The 19,296-nt window shown below is 39.0% G+C and overlaps 1 protein-coding gene across 1 annotated transcript in view; it reads right to left on the bottom strand.

The window, feature by feature from the left end:
• CTTNBP2 (cortactin binding protein 2) overlaps window positions 1-19,296 on the bottom strand; it is a 195,605-nt gene that overhangs the window by 28,531 nt on the left and 147,778 nt on the right. The window contains 3 exon segments of the mRNA XM_053662975.1: window positions 3,715-3,830; window positions 3,833-3,904; window positions 4,058-4,192. Of these exon segments, the coding sequence (XP_053518950.1) occupies window positions 3,715-3,830; window positions 3,833-3,904; window positions 4,058-4,192 (323 nt within the window).

The raw sequence follows: 19,296 nt of genomic DNA, 5'->3' as shown, positions 1-19,296 counted from the left end.
TGGAGGAGGGGTGGAGACATGGAATGGGCTGCTCCAACACTCAGGTGTGGTGGATAAAATTCGGAGGGCTAGCTCAGCTGTGGGAGGTCCCGCCTAAGGAGTGAGAGTTCCCAGCCACACACAAGGCTCCCTAATCCTGTGTTCCAGTGTTAGGAAGAGAAGTACTCAGACTTCTGGCTGTAAAAACCTGTGGGGACTGTGGCTGAGACAAAGGGCTCCTGGACTCTCAAGTGTTCCTTTTTAATATTCTGCACATGGACTTACCTGTTGACAGATTCACTCGCTCTAAGCTCCAGTGGTAGGACAGAAACTCAAAAGGCACCAGGAGGAAATGAATTATCTGGCTTTAGCACAAGTGTTGGATGGACAGCTTTCTCCCAGACAGAAGTGCGGCAGAGGCCATTGTTCATTTGCTGAGTCCTCCCCCTGCATGCAGGTAGCTTATCTGAATTTCCATCAGTATGGATACCACTGTACGCCTGCCTTGGTGATTTCCAGAGACTCCACTCACCCAACTAGTAAGCCCACCCAAGCAATTTCCAGTGGCTTTTTCATATATATGGACTGTCTTGGATCATCCTCTGGTCTTTCCTAAAATCCCTCAAAGGTTCACAAACCCCAAACAAGTAGCATCTGGCCTCCACATACCTCTCACTAAGCAATCCCCAGCCAAGCATTAGTGGTAGCTGGCCTCAGTTCACAGCGTAGCCTCTCTCAGGCACCTCTAGGCCCAGAACGAGTGGCAACCATTTTCAAATTACCTCATAGCTCACACCAAGTGGCCCTGGGGAACTGTAAAAGCAGTGGCAGACCTTGGCCTGAACTAGAGTTCCTGCCAAGAGGCTCCAGAACTAACACACCAGGTGGCTAGCCACTGATCACACCAGCTCCACAAACAGTACATCCAAAGAGCAGACATGGCAGACCCTAGACCTCTACTGAAGCAAACCCTGCTCCATAGGGTCACCTCCTACATAATAGCTCCTCCACTGTAGTCAAGGCCAGTTCTCACTACCAATCAGCCAAAGGGTGAATACCTCACAATGATGTGCAAACAGTAATCAAGGCTCAACAACAATAGGAAGACACACAACCCACCTGGAGCACCCAGCTCAGGTGACCAGGATGACTATGCCACTGGGCCCCACAAGACATCTACTACATAAGGCCACTCTACCAAGACTGAGAGATATATCAATTGTACCCAATTCATAGAAATAAACACAGGGAGGCAGAAAAAATGAGGAGACAAAGAAACATGTCTCAAATAAAAGAACAAAACAAAACTCCAAAAAAAGAACATAACAAAATGGAGGTAGGCAATTTATTAGATACAGAGTTCAAAACACTGATTATAAGGATGCTCAATGACTAAGTGAGAATGTCAACAAAGAGACAGGAAACATAAACATGGACATAGAAAACATAAAGAAATAATCAGACATGAAGAATACAATAACTGAACTGAAGAATATATTAGAGGGAATTAAAAGTAGATTAGGTGAAGCAGGGGATTAAATCAGCAATTTGGGAGTAGCAGAAAAAATGAATCAGAACAGCAAAAAAAAAAAGAATCTTAAAAAATTAGGATAGTTTAAAGGGCATTTAAGACAACTTCAAGTATAACAACATTCATATTACGGGAGCATCAGAAGGTGAAGAGAGAGAAAGGGATTGGAAACTATTTGAAAAGATAATGATGGAAAACTTCCCTAACTTGGTGAAGGAAATACAAGCTCAGGATTTACAGAGTCTCAAACATGATGAACCCAAAGAGGCCCACATCAAGACATCTCATAACCGAAATGTTAAAGTTTAAAAACAAAGAGAGAATCTTAAAAGCAGCAAGAAAAGTAGTTGGTTATCTAAAATGGAGCTCCCGTGAGTGTGAGCTGATTTCTCAACAGGAACTTTGCACACCAGAAGGGACTGGTATGAAATATTCACAGTGATGAATAGCAAGTACTTACAACCAAGATTATTCTATGCAGCAAAGTGATCATTTAGAGTTGAAGAATAGATAAAAGACTTCCTAGATAAGAAAATGCTAAAAGAGTTGATCACGACCAAACCATTATTATATGAAATGTTAAAGGAACTCTTTAAGAAAAAAAGAGAAAAAATATGAATAATAAAATAGCAATAACCACATATTATTAACAACTACATTAAATGTAAATGAATTAAATGCTCCAAACAAAAGGTGTATGGTGGCTGAATGGATAATAAAACAGGACCCTTCAGATGCTGTCTGCAAGAGACTCCCTTCAGATTGAAAACAACACATAGACTGAAAGTAAAGGGATGGAAAAAGCTATTTTATGAAAATGGCAACAAACAAACAAAAAAGCTGGGGTATCAATACTTATTATACCAGACAAAACCAGACTTTAAAATGAAGGCTACTATGGGAGACAAAGGACCTAGCAATTCCACTTCTGGGTATTTTTTCCAGAGAAATCCAAAACACTAGTTTGAAAAGATATTTGTATCCATATGTTCACTGCAGCATTATTTATAATAGCCAAGTTATGGAAGCAACCTAGGTGTCCATCAATAGATAAATACATAAAGAAGAAGTGGTACATATGTACACTGTAACATGACAGACCCATAAAAAAGAATCAAATCCTGCCATCTACAACAACTCTAATGGACTTAGAGGGTATTATGCTAAGTGAAATAAGTCAGACAGAGAAAGACAAATGCTGTTTAATTTCACTTACATGTCCATTCCAATAAACAAAATACACAAGTAGGACTGAAACAGACTCATAGATATAGAGAACATTTTGATAGTTTCCAGATGGGAGGGGGTAAGGAATAAAAAAGGGGAAGAGATTAATAAGTACAAATTGGTGGTTACAAAATAGTCACTGGGATGTAAAGTACAGCATAGGGCCCTGGCTGGTGTGGCTCAGTGGATTGAGTGCTGGCCTGTGAAACAAAGGGTCACGGGTTCAATTCCCAGTTAGAGCACATGTCTGGGTTGCAGGCAAGGTCCCCAGTGTGGGGTGCACAAGAGGCAACCACATATTGATGTTTCTCTCCCTCTCTTTCTCTCTCCCTTTCTCCGTCCCTTTCATTCTGTCTAAAAGTAAATAAAAGTAAAATGTTTAAAAAAATAAAGTACATCATAGGGAATATGGTCAATAATATTGTAAGAACTATGTACAATGCCAGGTAGTTACTAAATTTATTGGGGTAATCAATTTCTAAGTTTTATAAGTGTCTATGTTGCACACCTAAAATTAATATATTATTGTGTGTCAACTGTAATTGAAAAATAAAAAAATATTTTAAAAAAGGAAATGCACCAAAAAATAGAGCTCTAATTTTTCATGTGACCTTTTAATATTACTGTAGCCAATTTAACAGTCTTATATTAAAAGTAGCTTGAGTGGGTGGATGATGTTCTGAAGACCTCATGGTAGCACTGGCTTCTCCTTAAGAATAGTGATTAACTTTACAATCTAGTCTTCTATGGCATCTAGAACTTGGTTAGTTAATAATGGTAAAAACCTATTTACCTTTAGATAACTTAATATGGTCTAGAAACTGTTATGGATTTTATATACCTTATCTTATTTAATCCTTGAATATGAAAATATTGCACTTGCCTGAGGCCACAAAGTTAGTAAATGGTAGAACTAAGCCCAAGTTTCCAGACACCAAAACCCCTCTCCTAAAAAGCTGCAGCTCTGGGCTGGCTACCTGATTTACAACTTTCCTTCTTAAGGACCTCTGCAGCAGGCCCTGCACGGGCTTGCTGTCCCACCGCAGCTGCACCCAGTGAAAATGCTGCTGCACCAGCAAGTCAGAGCCCTGAGACAGGCCTTCGCAACGGTGCCCATCAGAAAGCAGCTCTCATGAAAGTAGTAACATTTTGATGTTCCATTTCCCAAAATGAGCCATGTTATACAACAAATGCAAATTAAAATAAGTCAAAGAAAGAAGAAAAAGAAACATAGCATGTACTCTGGAGACAGAAGGAGTAGAATGATCGCACAGGAGCTTGCTTTTCAGCATGGTCTTGTCTCACCGCAATCATTACCTGTTTGGAAAGTACAGGGGCTTTCTGTGCTGTGATTTTCCAGAGGTGCCAAGCAGTCCCCCAATAACTCTGACAATGAAGATTTTTCCAAATTCTCTAAGATTATGATGATTTTCTTATTAACAGGAGATTGTTTCACTGGGATCAGACAAGATGTGGTCAGAAATGAAATTAAGTGATTCAAGCTTTTACAACCATCTATATGAATTGGCAAAAATTACAAAGTCTGAGGACATAAAGTGGTAGTAAAGATGTGACATAACAAGAATGCTCTTAAGTTGTTGCAGGAGTATAGGACTCTGGCAGACAGTTTGGCACTATTTAACACAGTCGAAGATATACACATGCAACCAGTCAATACTAGTTCCACAACAGATCCCAAACAGAATCAACTGAACTGTCCGCCAACAATGCAATGGATAAATAAACAGGAATATATTCAGGCAATGGGTATGAAAGTGAACAAATAACCAGAGCAACAACACAAAGGATTATCACAATAAAGTAAGGTGCAAAATACAAAAAGATATGTACAATATTTCATCATATTAAGTTTGAACATGGGCAACATTACACATATAAAGATTAATATATTAATAGTGAAACTATAAATAAAAGAAGAGAAATGATTATCACAAAGGACACATTCATGGTTATCTGCAGAAGGAAGGGTTTGTGAACCTAGGCAGGAGCCTGTGGGCACATTTTAGAAGCTGGGAATATATTACTTGTTCTGATCAGTAGTTAAATGGTTATTTTATTTTAAATTATTCACTGATTTGTAAATACATAGGTAGGATATATTTTACAGGTGTATTTTTCACAATACAAAAGGTCAAACTCCTTGTATGACCTTTAAATTGCACATATATAATAAAATGTTCATAAAACGAGGGAGACAAGATCTCAGAGAGATAATCAGACCCTTCCTTTCTTTTCAAGTCTCAGAGAGGTTACTGTGATGTGACTAGGGTTTTAGAACAGTGGTAACAGAGGACTAAAATCTCTAGGGCTTGAGAGTCTTGTTTTAGTGGTCCTGGTCCTCTCAATAAAGATAGGGAGACTGTATTGAATACCAACCTCATATAAGAGAGAAAGCATATGGAAAGTTATTATATGTAGGAAACAAATATGTCAGTGGACAAAACATACTTGAAATAGTGCCTCACACCTACCAAGCACTCAAATGTTAATCATATTGTAGTTAAAATGCGTATAGTATTTTACTTCTTCTATACTGATGAATTAATAAAAAATTAAAGTCACTTTTAAAATTGTTTAGAAGATTCTAATAGCCTGTAGTCTTAGCCAATTTAACCTTGAGGAAAAGATCAGTTTAAAGTGCTTGAGGAATTTTGTCAAATATTTCACTTTTCTCAAATACTCCTAATAGCGTATTATATACTCCCTTCTTCCTTGATACTATAAATACAATGCATTCTCACTTTCAAAAGAACTCCTTGAACATTGTAAATGAATCTCTTCTGAGACTGAAATAGCTTTTCTGGATGCTATGAAGCTTTAAAAATTAGAAGACTAGAAACACTAACATCCTCCTCTCAATTTAGTTATATTTGTGGGGGTCACTACAGTAGTGCCTAGTATATGCTGGATCCCCTTCTATGAAGTTATTCAGTAAAAGGTGTTCAACTACTATGAGTCTTGGTGTTCAAATGTTCTCTCAGGAATAATTGATTATGGTAGTATGATAAATCTATAGTTTGTTAAAACAACGATGATAAACTAACAAACCAGTAATAAAAAGTAGACCAGTCTGGATGGTTTATGTATATATGCATTCCTGTAACTAAACACTAAAGGTCTCCAGTTTTCTTTGATTTTTGTTAAGTACCTAGCTAGTTTCTAGGGCCCTAAACTTTCTGTAGTGAGCCAGAATCTCTCTAGGAACATGTAACTACATGTCAACAAATGTTTACCCAGTGCCCCTTCACTGTGCTACATCATATTGAAGATGACTGTTTCTAACTGGGGGATGTGGCACTTTAAACTGGACCTATTATAAGGAATGGCATCCCAATAGGTGGAGAGGTTAGGAGAAGGCTTACTAAGTGTATGAAATGGCATAGGCAGAGAATGGAGGCTTAGCAGGACTCAGTCCTGGAACAGCTGCAGAGTGGCATGACAGTGACCTCCAAATTGATAGCTCCCTCCAGTCAAGACTGGTTGGGATCTTCTTGTGGTGCCACACTGGTATACTGGGATCAAGTAGCAAGAGCTGTGGGGAGCTGCACAGCAGGCTGTGTCCCTCCAGGGCTGCACAGTGCCATCACCCGGGGTCTGCCCCCAAGAGGCTCTGATTTAACTATCTGTGCTGGGCCCTGAGCACTGTGTGCAGCCATGGGTGAGAACAGCTGCTATGATCACAACTCAACTACAAATGAAAAGTGGAAGACCCAGAATGTCATGCTGGGAGGGAGAAACTACCAGTTCTGGTAATCAGTGGACCTCTCTAAGCAGGGAGATAAACAGGATTTGACTCCTGCTTTGAGATCTCACTTCGATGTGAAGAATTCACTGGAAAGGACAGAAACAGGAGAACAGGCTTTTATTGCTGAAGGCAAAAGGCAATGGGCACCTCATCGAGGGCCAAGGCAGAGAATGCAAAGGCATCTTGAGAGACAGTAAGTAAGCCTTGGGGGTGGTTATCTTGAGAGAGTGCTGGGGAAGAAATCTTAGTAACACTGGAGTTCCCATGGGAGAAGAGGTTGTACAGGAAATGGAGGTGAGGCACATGAGCAAGAGTGTACTTGCAAATGGGGGTGAGGTGCTAGTTTATACCTCAGGCCTGATGTGCCTGATGAGCAAGACAGCCCCTCTGAGATGTCCAGCAGGTGGTGAGACGCGAAGATGGGAGCAGAGAGGGAGGATTCAGGATGCAAATAAAATACGTGACTTTGTAGGAAAGAGACAGCAAACTCATTCTGGGTCTACAAACAAGTACTGTATTGCTAATAGCTTAATTAATCCCACTCCTAATGGACAATCTGAGCCCTAGATGGGGTTGCTGTTAATAACATCTGGGTTGGGCTTTGACTTCATCTTTGTCTATCTTGGTCTCCCATGAAGGACAAACATGAGTCAAACAAATGGGTTTCTCTAGTGAAAAGCTTGGTATTCTACACTGCTAACCTAATTTCCTCAATTTTTCAGGAACACCAATTTCTCCATTTAACCATTTAAGTTCAGTATCCTCAAACAAGTTAGTCCAAAGGCAAACTTTATTTTAGTTGAGAAAAAGCATGTGTCTAATTCAGGTTATTTGGTATAATTTCAGGTTTACTATTTTAACCAACCACAGAAGCAGGAAGTCATTACTGTTTCCAGTTTGAAGGGTTCAACAGCCTCTGATCAAGGTTTATGGAGATGAAAGGAGGCCACAGTCCCCACCCACTTTGGAGCTATAGAGTCCTTCTGGTTTGGTGCCAGAAAGGGAACTGTTCAGAATACCTCTGTCTGATGCTACTTGATGGTCCTATTTATGGAACTTATCTACCCTTTTGTCCTTTTTTCCTCCAACTTTATAAGCTGGTATTGGTGAAGAAAAGATAGAAAAAATTCCAGGGGGAAGATGGCGACAGAGTAGGGTGGAGCGGATTCCAGCTCCTGTACTCATGGGTGAAAATCCTGGCAGATCTATAGAAAAGCAGCGCACTAATTCATCAGTTATCCAGCATTTGTGAAATTAAAAGAACAGAGACTGTGACGGACGCTGAAACACCAGAAAGCGGCAGGTCAGTGGGGTCTTGGGGACCAGAGTAAAGACAAAGCAGCAGTGGGGGCTGGCACCCCTGGCCAGGTGGCCCTGGTGCTGCCTCTACGGCCAGGGTCCAGAGCCATTGGTCTGAGACCAACACCAGAGAGGTCTACCACAGGAGCCTGGGCACCCAGTGGCCCCAGGGGCCACCGGCGCGGGCCAGCAGCTCCCCCGCTTCCTGTATAAGCAAAACTGGACAACACCGGGCAGAGACCTGTCTGCTTGCCCGCCTGCATTATCAAGGAAGGGTACAAAGACACAGGGCCCGGTTCAACTGCAGACTCTGTGACCGCAAGCCTGGGAGAATTGAGAGACGCATTAGCCCCACGGTCTGGTCGGGGACTGAACAGGGCTGAGAGACAGGCTGTCTGGAGAGTTTTGTTTTGTTCTGTTTTTTTATTGAAAGTGGACTGAGGTATTTTCCTGCCAGGGTAGCTTGGCTTGCTTCCCATCTGGCCTTGCAGTGAGCCAGGGGGAAACTGGAGGCATTTGGGGACTAGCCACAGTACTGGAAGTGCCCTGCCGGTATCTCAGGTCCCAGACGGCTTGGTGATATCGGAGGCCTCTGAGCCACCGCCAGGGGACTGGGAAACACGCTGCTGGTTTCGCATGTCCCAGAAGGCCAGGTGGACGAGCGCATGGGTGCAGAGAATTCAGGGCCGGTGCCACAGGACCTGGAAACGCCCAGCCAGTTTCGCCGGTCCCAGAAGGCCTGGCTGTCCAGGGTGCAGGCGCAGAGAACTCCAGACCGGTGCCACAGGACCGGGAAGCCCTTGCCGGTTTCGCAGTCCCTGACTGCCCTATGAGTGTGCGAGTGCCCACACCCCAATCTGGCAGCCTGGTTGGGGCGCTCACTTGCCCCGGCATCCCAGCACACATAGAGATCTTGCTGCAACCAGAAAAACCAGTCTGGACAGTTTGAAACCAACAAGGGAAGGGTTTCTCTGTTGTTGTTGTTTTTGTTTTATTTTTGTTGCTGTTTGCTTGTTTATTTATTTTTTTAATTTTTTTCTATTTTTTCCCTTTTTTAGTAACTTTTTTGTGCATTAGTTCACTAACCTTATATATTTTTTAATTTTATCACTGCTTTATCTTTCTATACTTTGTTCCTCTCCTTTCTTTTTCCCTGTTTTAGTCCTTCTTCCTTTCCTCTTAAACTCATCGCTTTTGCCTCTCCTCTCCTGCCTTTTTGTTTGATTGTTTGTTTGTTGCTTCGTTTCCTTTTACCCACAAGAGACACAAACAACTAGGAACTGTGAAAGGACCAGAATGGGACCCAAAGAGGGGGCATCTCAACAGTAGACACAGAGAGACAAATTTCACCTTTCTATAGCAGAGAAGCCACGAGGAGTTGCATATTTTTTCATTATTTTCACCTCTTTTATATTTTAATAATATCTCTGTATTCCTCCTTTCTGTAGAGGCTTCTCAGTCTCGAGTAGTTATATCGTATTATTAGACAGCTTCCCCCCATTCTTTCCTCCACAGTGCTTTGCTAATCTTCTAAACTCCATGCCACTTGTTTTCCTTTAGCACACTACCTAAAGCTCTATACCCCCTACTCAGACAGATCACATAGAGTTTGTTATATGAGTGCTGCTCTAATATTAGTGTAAATAATAGCTGGTCTATACAACAGTAAATACTTCACAACACATCTCACATATCTTACCCCATTGTACAGGTCCCTGAATTCTATCACTATAGTGATTAACTCTATTTGCTCACACACTACACATATTTACTGTTCCTTATGCTCACCTTACCTCATAACCTGACCGTCTGAAACTTCACTGCTTTCTAGTTCCAACTAACAAGCCTTCCCTCCCCAACAAGAGGCTTATCTTTTGTCCATCCTCTTGCAAAAGTGGCAAGTTGGGCTGAAGAATACGGTTAACACAATATATAGTGTAAAGATCGCCTATCTCCTCTCTACTGGCTGTGACTGTAAATATCATAAAATACTCTTCTGCTGTCATAAACCATTTTTCCTCCTCCTACAACTGATTACACATACACAATAAAAGGAGTAGTTGGAAACTGAGAACATCAAGATACCTGAAGGAGTCTGCACCACTGAAATTCACAGGCATTATACCACAGAGGTTCACAGTATAAACCCAGGGAGTCAGAACAGATCAATTTTAGAAGCTGAGGCTAACAAGAAGAGTCTCACAAACAATGGGAAGACAAAGAAAAAATCCCCAAATGAAAGAAAAAGCAGAGGCTTCAGAAAGAATGTTAGATGAAATAGAGGCTAATCAACTATCAGATAGCGAATTCAAAGCACTGGTAGTCATGAAGCTCAAACAGCCCACAATGAGCTACCAAAAACTACAGGGGAGCTACAATGATCTCACCCCAAACTTTATAAACATGAAAAAGGAAACAGAAACTATCAGCAAGGGACAAGAGGAAATGAAGAATACAATTTCTGAATTGAAGAACACAGTAGATAGTTTCAAAAGTAGGATGAATCAGGCTGAGGAAAGGATGAGTGAGCTGGAGAACAAAGTAGAAAGAATCTCACAGAAAGAGCAGGAAAATGAAAAGAAACTCAGAAAGAATGAAGAGGGATTAAGAGAAATACAAGACAATATGAAATGTAATAATATCCGAATAATAGGGATACCAGAAGGAGAAGAAGAAGAACAAGGGATAGAAAACATATTTGAAAGAGTAATGAGAGAAAATTTCCCTAATTTGACGAGAGAAAACGTCACACAAATCCAGAAATCACAGAGAGTCCTAAACAAGAGAAACCCAAGGAGGCCCACCTCAAGACACATCATCAAAATGGCAAAATTCCAAGACAAAGATAGAATCTTAAAGGCAGTAAGGGAGAAAAAAGAAGTAACATACAAGGGAGCCCCAATAAGGTTAGCTACTGACTTCTCAATGGAAACACTCCAAGCAAGAAGAGAATGGCAAGAAATATCCCAAGTAATGAGAACCAGAGGCCTACAACTAAGGCTACTTTACCCAGCAAGGCTCTCAATCAAGATAGAAGGCCAAATAAAGAGCTTCCCAGACAAAAGAAGTCTAAAAGAATATGTCCCCACCAAACCAGTACTACAAGAAAAACTAAAAAGACTACTTTAAGGAAAGGAAGGAAAAGTGAGAGACAAAGAAGAACACAGGTACAAGAATGGCAATGAATAAGTACCTATCAATAATAACCTTAAACATAAATGGATTAAATGCTCCAATCAAAAGACACAGAATAGCCCAATGGATAAGAAAGCATGACCCTCACATATGTTGTCTACAAGAGACCGACCTCAGGACAAACTACCATCACAGACTAAAAGTGAAAGGCTGGAAATAAATTTACCAAGCAAACGGACAAGAAAAAAAAGCTGGGGTAGCAATTCTCATATCAGACAAAGTAGACTTCAAAAAAAAGGCTATAAAGAGAGACCCAAAAGGTCACTTCATAATACTCAAGGGAAGAATCCACCAAGAAGACATTAACATCATAAATATACACACGCCCAACATAGGAGCACCCAAATATATCAAGAAAATCTTAGAGGACTTCAAGAAAGATATTGACAGCAACACAATTATAGTAGGGGATTTTAATACCCCACTATCAAAAATGGACAGATCTTCCAAACAAAAGATCAACAAAGATATTGTGGCATTAAACAACATACTAGAGGAAATGGACTAAACTGATATATATAGAGCCCTTCATCCCAAATAAGCTAAATACACATTCTTTTCAAATGCACATGGAACATTCTCAAAGATAGACCACATGATAGGACACGAAACAAGCCTCAACAAATTTAAGAAAATTGAAATCATACCAAGCATCTTCTCTGACCACAAGGGACTGAAATTGGAAACCAACCCCAAAGGAAAAAACCCAAAGCACCAAAATCATGGAGACTGAATGGTATGCTATTAAACAACGAATGGGTCAAGAAAGAAATGAGGGAAGAAATCAAAACGTTTCTGGAAACAAATGAAAATGATCTCACAACAACCCAAAACTTATGGGGCACAGCAAAGGCAGTCCTGAGAGGGAAGTTCATATCAATACAGGCCTACCTAAAGAAGATAGAAACATTTCAAACAAAACATCTAACCCTAAGCCTGCAAGAACTTGAGGAACAAAAACAAAGACAGCCCAGAGCAAGTAGAAGGAAGGAAATAACCAAGATTAGAGCAGAACTAAATAACATAGAGACTAAAAGCACAATTCTAAGGATCAATGAATCCAGGACTTTGTTCTTTGAAAAGATAAACAAAATAGACAAGCCTTTAAGTAGGCTCATCAAGGAAAGAAGGGAGAGGACTCAAATAAACACAATCAGAAATGAAAGAAGAGAGATTACAACTGATACCACAGATATAGAAGAGATTGTAAGAAATTACTATGAAGAACTGTATGCCAAGAAATTTGAAAACCTAGGGGAAATGGACACATTTCTAGAAAAATTCAATCTTCCAAAACGTAATGAAAAAGTAAGCACATAATCTAAATACACCAATAACAGCAAAAGAAATTGAAGCAGTAATCATAAAACTCCCATCAACAAAAGCCCTGAACCAGATGGTTTCACAGGAGAATTCTACAAAGCATTTAAGGAAGAGCTAACCGCTATTCTCCACAGACTATTCCAAAAAATACAGAAGGATGGAAAACTCCCAAATTCTTTTTATGAAGCCAGTATCATCTTAATTTCAAAACCAGATAGAGACACAACAGAGAAAGAGAACTTCAGGCCAATATTGCTGATGAACATAGATGCTAAAATCCTCAACAAAATACTGGCAAATCGCAATCAACAATATATCAAAAAGATCATACACCATGACCACGTGGGATTCATCCCAGTGATGCAAGGAATATTCAACATTCCCAAATCAGTAAATGTAATTCATCACATAAACAAAAGCAAAGACAAAAACCACATGATCATGTCAATAGACGCGGAAAAAGCTTTTGATAAGGTACAACACCCATTTATGATAAAAACACTCAGCAAAGTGGGAATACAGGGAGCATTCCTTAATATAATAAAGGCCATATATGAGAGACCTACAGCCAACATCATGCTCAATGAGCAAAAACTAAAAGCTTTTTTTTCCACTAAGATCAGGAACAAGACAAGGATGTCCACTTTCATCACTTCTATTCAATATAGGTTTGGAAGTTTTGGCCACAGCGATCATGCAGGAAAAAGAAATAAAAGGTATCCAAATAGGAAAGGAGGAAACAAAACTGTCACTGTTTGCAGATGACATGATAGTGTACATGGAAAATCCTCTAGACTCTACCAAAAAACTCTTCAAACTAATTAATGAATTTGGCAAAACATCAGGATACAAAGTCAATATCCAGAAATCAAAGGCATTTTTTTATACTAACAATGAATCAGCAGAAGTGGAAATCAAGAAAAAAAAATCCCATTCCATATAGCAAAAAGAAAAATAAAATATCTGGGAATAAACCTAACCAAGGAGGTAAAAGACCTGTATGCAGAAAGCTACACAACACTGAAGAAAGCAATCAAGGAAGACACAAACAAATGGAAACATATACCATGTTCATGGATTGGAAGAATTAACATCATCAAAATGTCCATACTACCCAAAGCAATATACACATTCAATGCAATACCTATTAAAGTACCAATGGCATATTTCGCAGACATAGAACAAACACTTCAAAAATTTATATGGAACCATAAATGAGCCCGAATAGCAGGTGCACTTTTGAGAAAGAAGAACAAAGTAAGAGGGATCACAATACCTGATATCAAACTGTATTACAAGGTCACTGTAATCAAAACAGCCTGGTACTGGCATCAAAACAGGCACATAGACCAATGGAACAGAACAGAGAGCCAGGAATCAACCCAGATCACTACAGTCAATTAATATTGGACAAAGGGGGCAGTAACAGAAAATGGAGTAATGATAGCCTCTTCAACAAATGGTGTTGGGAGAACTGGACAGCTACGTGCAAAAAAATGAAACTTGAGCACAAACTTACACCATACACCAAAATAAATTCAAGGTGGATAAAAGACTTAAATATAAGCCGTGACACCATTAAAGTCCTAGAGGAGAACATTGGCAAGAAAATCTCAGATATTTCACGCAGCAACATTTTTACCGGTATGTCCCCTAGAGCAAGGAATATAAAGGAAAGAATAAACAAATGGGATCTCATCAAAATAAAAAGCTTCTGGGTGGCTGAAGAAAACAGTATTAAATTAAAAAGACAACAAACTGTATGGGAAAATATATTTGCCAATGATACCTCAGACAAAGATTTAATCTCCAAAATATACAAAGAACTTACATGACTCCACTCTAAGAAGACATCTAACCCAATTAACAAATGGGAAAAGGACTTGAATAGACACTTCACCAAGGTGGACATACAGAATATCCAGAAACACATGAAGAGATGCTCAATATTGTTAGCTATCAGAGAGATGCAAATTAAAACCACTATGAGATACCACTTTACACCAGTCAGGATGGCTATCATAAACAAAGCAACAAACAACAAATGTTGGAGAGGTTGTGGGGAAAAGGGTTCCTTAGTTCACTGTTGGTGGGATTGCAGACTGGTACAACCATTATGGAAAACAGTGGAATTTTCTCAGAAAAATAAAAATTGACCTGCCTTTTGACCCAGCAATTCCACTGCTAGGATTATATCCTAAGAATCCTAAAATATCAATTTCAAAGAACCTATGCACCACAATGTTCATAGCAGCACAATTTACAATAGCCAAGTGTTGGAAGCAACCTAGGTGCCCGACAGTAAATGAATGGATCAAAAAATTGTGGTACATATACACAATGGAATTCTATGCAGCAGAGGGAAAGAAGGAGCTACTACCATTTGCAACAACATGGATGGAACTGGAAAGCATTATGCTGAGTGAAATAGGCCAGAGGTTGAAAGACAAATACCATATGATCTCACCTTTAACGGGAAGCTAAACAACAAAACGAGCAAGCAAGCAGAATAAAAACAGAGACACTGAAATAGAGAACAAGGGGACAGTGACTGGAGGGGAGAGGGAAGGGAATTTAAGGGGGAAGGGGGGAGGGATTTCGAGGAACAAATGTGAAGGATGCAGGGAGGAGAGCTGGGGGGTGGAGATGGGAGGGAGGTGGGAGGTGGGAAGCAGAGGACAGGGGGCGGGGCTGGGATGGGAGAAATAGATAGAAAAACTGTTATTGAAAAATAACTAAATTAAAAAAAAGAAAAAAAAAGAAGATAGAAAGAAGTAAATGTCTGCTCTGCTCCTCTCCTATAGGTTGATAATCTCAATCAGACATCCCCCTTGGCTAGCTCAGGGCTACACTGCAGTTTTGAACAACCTTGTTCTAAAAGATCTGTACAGTCAGTCCTAGAGCAACACTCATTGGTTTAAAAGTATTTAACGTATCACATTTATCATTAAATTCAAACTCCTTTGTGGCTAATGTCACTACAAGTCTACAATCTTCCCCATGGGAACAGAAAGCAGCTGTCTTTTACACTGCGTACTTAAAGGACAAGGCTCTGAGAGTCCAGATGAGGAGCAAGGGGTAAGCCCTGGAAGAGCCTCCTATATGTCATGCAGGATCCAGGAAGGTGAACTCAGTCACATAGATGCTGATGAGCATATTCTCCTCATGTTATGATAGTAATTCCATCTTTATTACTTCTAAAAAGGAAAGTCCTCTCAGGAATTCAAAGTAATATTTTAAAATACTAACGTAGGATTAATTTTTTTCCTTACTGTCATGTGTAACTTAAAAAAAATATCTGTCTGGCTAACCTAACTCTATACTTTACACTGAGACAAATTTTGATCCAGTTCTAGTACATGTTCTCACCCTTCTTACTATATAGCAGAGGCATGGGGCATGGCTGTCTCTCAAAAAGGTAATATGAAAAGGGAGACCTCGTTTTAAATGGTTTTAAAATAAACAGAATAACTCTTGCTAGTGTAAGTGTTATGTTATTCTTTCTGAAGTGTTCTTTTGTTCTACCTTCTTTTCTTCACTGATACAATTTTAATCTCCATATAAATTTTAAATTCTTAAAACTCATTATTTAAAATACATTTGCTATGTTTTTTGCTTGTACAGTTTTTATTCATTCTCTGTCTACTGGCTTTCTCCTACAGATTTGTAGAGAGAAACAAATAAGGTTATATATGTGCTGTGCACAGTGGAAGATAAAATTCAACATTCTCACATTGGCCCAATCTAAGTAGTTTAAATCTCTTTCATGAGAGAAAATAAAGTTAAACACCAGGAGGAAGCATAGAATGCCTTATGAATAAGTATACTTCTCACTTGTAGTAATATAATTTGATCAATTTTATTTTTTGTTTAATAAAGCAAGAGAGTAACTGATAATTGTTATCCCCTCATTATTCTAAAAGTTTGAGTGGAACAGCCTAGGAATACCTTTTTATTCTCCACTCTCCAGTCAAGAGGTAGACAGAGAGTCTACTTCAGAGAATGAATAAGGTAGACTCTCCATCTACCTGTTGACCAAAAGAACATCCCTGCATTGCGCTTTCTGAACTACAGAAGTGACACCAAACCACTGACAGATCTGACCCTCTTTTTCCCTCGAGATTCTCCAGCACTCTCCGAAGCATTCGGTGTCCCCACCTACAGGACTTTTGGTCTATGTTCTCCAGGAGCTCTTCATTGGTCACAGTCAATAGCAATAGGTCCTACTGAGAAAATGATGGTGATGGTGGAGAGAGTTTTAGGAGATAAGGTTAGACGGTAGCAAGAGCAAGGTCAGACAAAGGCTGGACCATAATGTTATTGACATAACATTCAGGGAACTCTACATTTTATTCTGGAACCATTGCAGCATAATAGCAGGGAACTATTATGAGCAGTTTTGTCTTCTGGACTGAGCCTACAGAAGCTCATAGATGGAGAGAAGTCCAGAACAAACAAGAAATGTTAGTGTTGAGGACTCCTTAGTTTCTGAGCGAGAAATGAGAGTTGGTATGGTGAATGAAGAGTAGGAGGTAGAAATGAAAGATAGGAAGCAGATTCAACAGAACTAAAGACTGACTAGACATGGGAAATGAGGCAAATTGAGGAATGGATCATAAAGCTCAGGCAGCTAAGTTGGACAACTGCATTGAAGGTCTTAGCAGATGAACTTTGTGTTTGTGTCTTAGCACTGCTATTTTAAAAAGAAGCTTCCTTTTTATTTTTTTTATTTTTTTTATTTTAATTTTATTTAGTTATTTTTAGAAGTTCTTGCCCCCCCCATTTCCCCCCTGTTCTGTCTTCTTTTTCTTTCTGCCTCTCTTTTTTTTTTGCTTTGTTTATGATAGCCATCCTTTTTAAATGTATTTGATGTTTACAAATGACTTATCTTTTACTTACTGATAATAATTGCTTATCATCTCCAAACACAGAACAAAATCCTTTCATATTTGGAGATGACACACCATTTCCTACATAAGAAAGTAGATGGGAGATTTGGGGGGCCCCAGTCTACTGCTTAAATACTTCATTTTTCATGCACTGTACAGCATGGTGACTATGGTCAGTAATATGATATTGTATATTTGAAAGTTGTTAAGAAAGTAGATCTTAAAAGTTTTCATCACAAGAAAAAACTTTTTAAATTATGTATGATGACAGATATTAACTGGACTTATTGTGGTGGTCATTTTGCAATACATGCAAATGCTGAATCATTGCGTTATATATGTGCAATTAGTATGTTACATATTAATTACATTTCAGTTAAAAAATAAAATTTAAAATATACTTCATTTTTCAAATTTAATTAACTCTATAGCCCTATGCCCTATCAACTCCTCCCTTATCAACCCCTGCACTCTCTAATCGTATTTCTTACTGCCTTCACTCCATGCAAGTTCTTCTACTTGCTGACACCTGAATATGACTCGCATTTCTTTTTTCTTTTCCCATTCTATTTTCTGTGTAAGATTCACCCTTCTTCAACATATAATCATTGGCAATCAGTGTGCAATGTAAAGTTAAAAAAAAAGCTACACATTACTAGCCTTCAAAGAGCTCAGTATATAACATGTGTTTGAGCCAACGCAACAGCCCAAATAATATCCTCACTGCCTTGACCTATAGTTAGGTGGGAAACAGAGGTTTAAACAAAGTCTACTGCTGTTCATTAAAGGAAGCTGTCATTTTGGGAGGGATCAGAGAGGCCTTCATTTGAGGTGTCTTTAGAGCATTTTAAATAGGGATTTTTCTTGTCATAGGTCATATCTATTTTAATGAGTACTGTATAATATACTTTGTGTAGTACCTGCCATGTGGGAGTTGTACTGTGTGTTGGAAGTAAAAGGATTGTGTGTTCACTTTATAATTCTAGGTGAAAATTGCAGAAAGAACAAACACGTGGACAGTAGGAAAAACATGTAAGAAACACCATATTTTGCAGGAGGATAGGCATCTATTTTTTAAAAAGTCAGATATTATAAAGAAGACATACTAATGGCCAATGGGTACATGAAAACTCAACATTACTAATCTTCAGAAAAATGCAAATCAAAATCAAAATGGCCTATTGCTTCATGCTTGTCAGAATAACTATTATTAAAAAAAGAAGAGATAAGTATTGGCAAGGATGTGAACAAGAGGGAACCATTGTATACTGTTGGCAGGAATTTGTGCAGCTACCATGGAAAACAGTACGAAGAGTCCACAAAAAAATTCAAAATATAACTACCATATGATCCAGCAATTTAGGTATATATCCCAAAAAGATGAAACCAGGATGTTAAAAAGATATATGCTCCCCTATATTCACTGCAGCATCTTTTACAATAGGCAAGATAAGGAAACAACTTAAGTGTTAAACAACAGATAAATAGATAAAGAAAATATCATTACACACACACACACAATGGAATATTATCTAGTCATAGGAAAGAAGAAAATCCTGCCATTTGTGACAACGTGGATAAACCTTGAGGGCATTATGCTAAGTGATGTAAATCAGGCAAACAAAAACCATATATCACATATGTGGAATCTGAAAACGCCAAACTCATAGAAACAGAGAGAGTAGAATGGTGGTTGGTGGCACAGGGGGATCAGGAAAATGGGGAGATGTTTATAAAACAAATAAATTTTGGGGATCTAATGTATAGCATGACTATGGTTAACAATCTATTATTATACATATGAAAGTTACTAAAATATGTTCTTGCCACAAAAAAAGAAATGGTAATTATGTGGGGTGATGATCGTAATCGTTTTTCAATGTACAAGTATATCAAATCAACACACTGTAACCAATAATCATATATAATGTTATAGCTAGATAAAAAATAAATAAGGGTCAAATAAGCAAATCAGATGAATGAATGTCCTTGGACAGAAGGTCTTGAATAGCATTGACTTAATTTAGTGGGCAATGGAAGGATGTGAGGAGCAGGAACCACAGAGAACTTTTAATCAGGGGCTGGCT

Source organism: Artibeus jamaicensis, unplaced genomic scaffold (assembly GCF_021234435.1).
Source record: "Artibeus jamaicensis isolate MK-2021 breed Jamaican fruit bat unplaced genomic scaffold, CSHL_Jam_final contig_311, whole genome shotgun sequence".
NCBI lineage: Eukaryota > Metazoa > Chordata > Mammalia > Chiroptera > Phyllostomidae > Artibeus > Artibeus jamaicensis.
The sequence above is the reverse complement of the archived record's forward strand: the minus strand, read 5'-3'. Positions and strand labels throughout refer to the sequence as shown.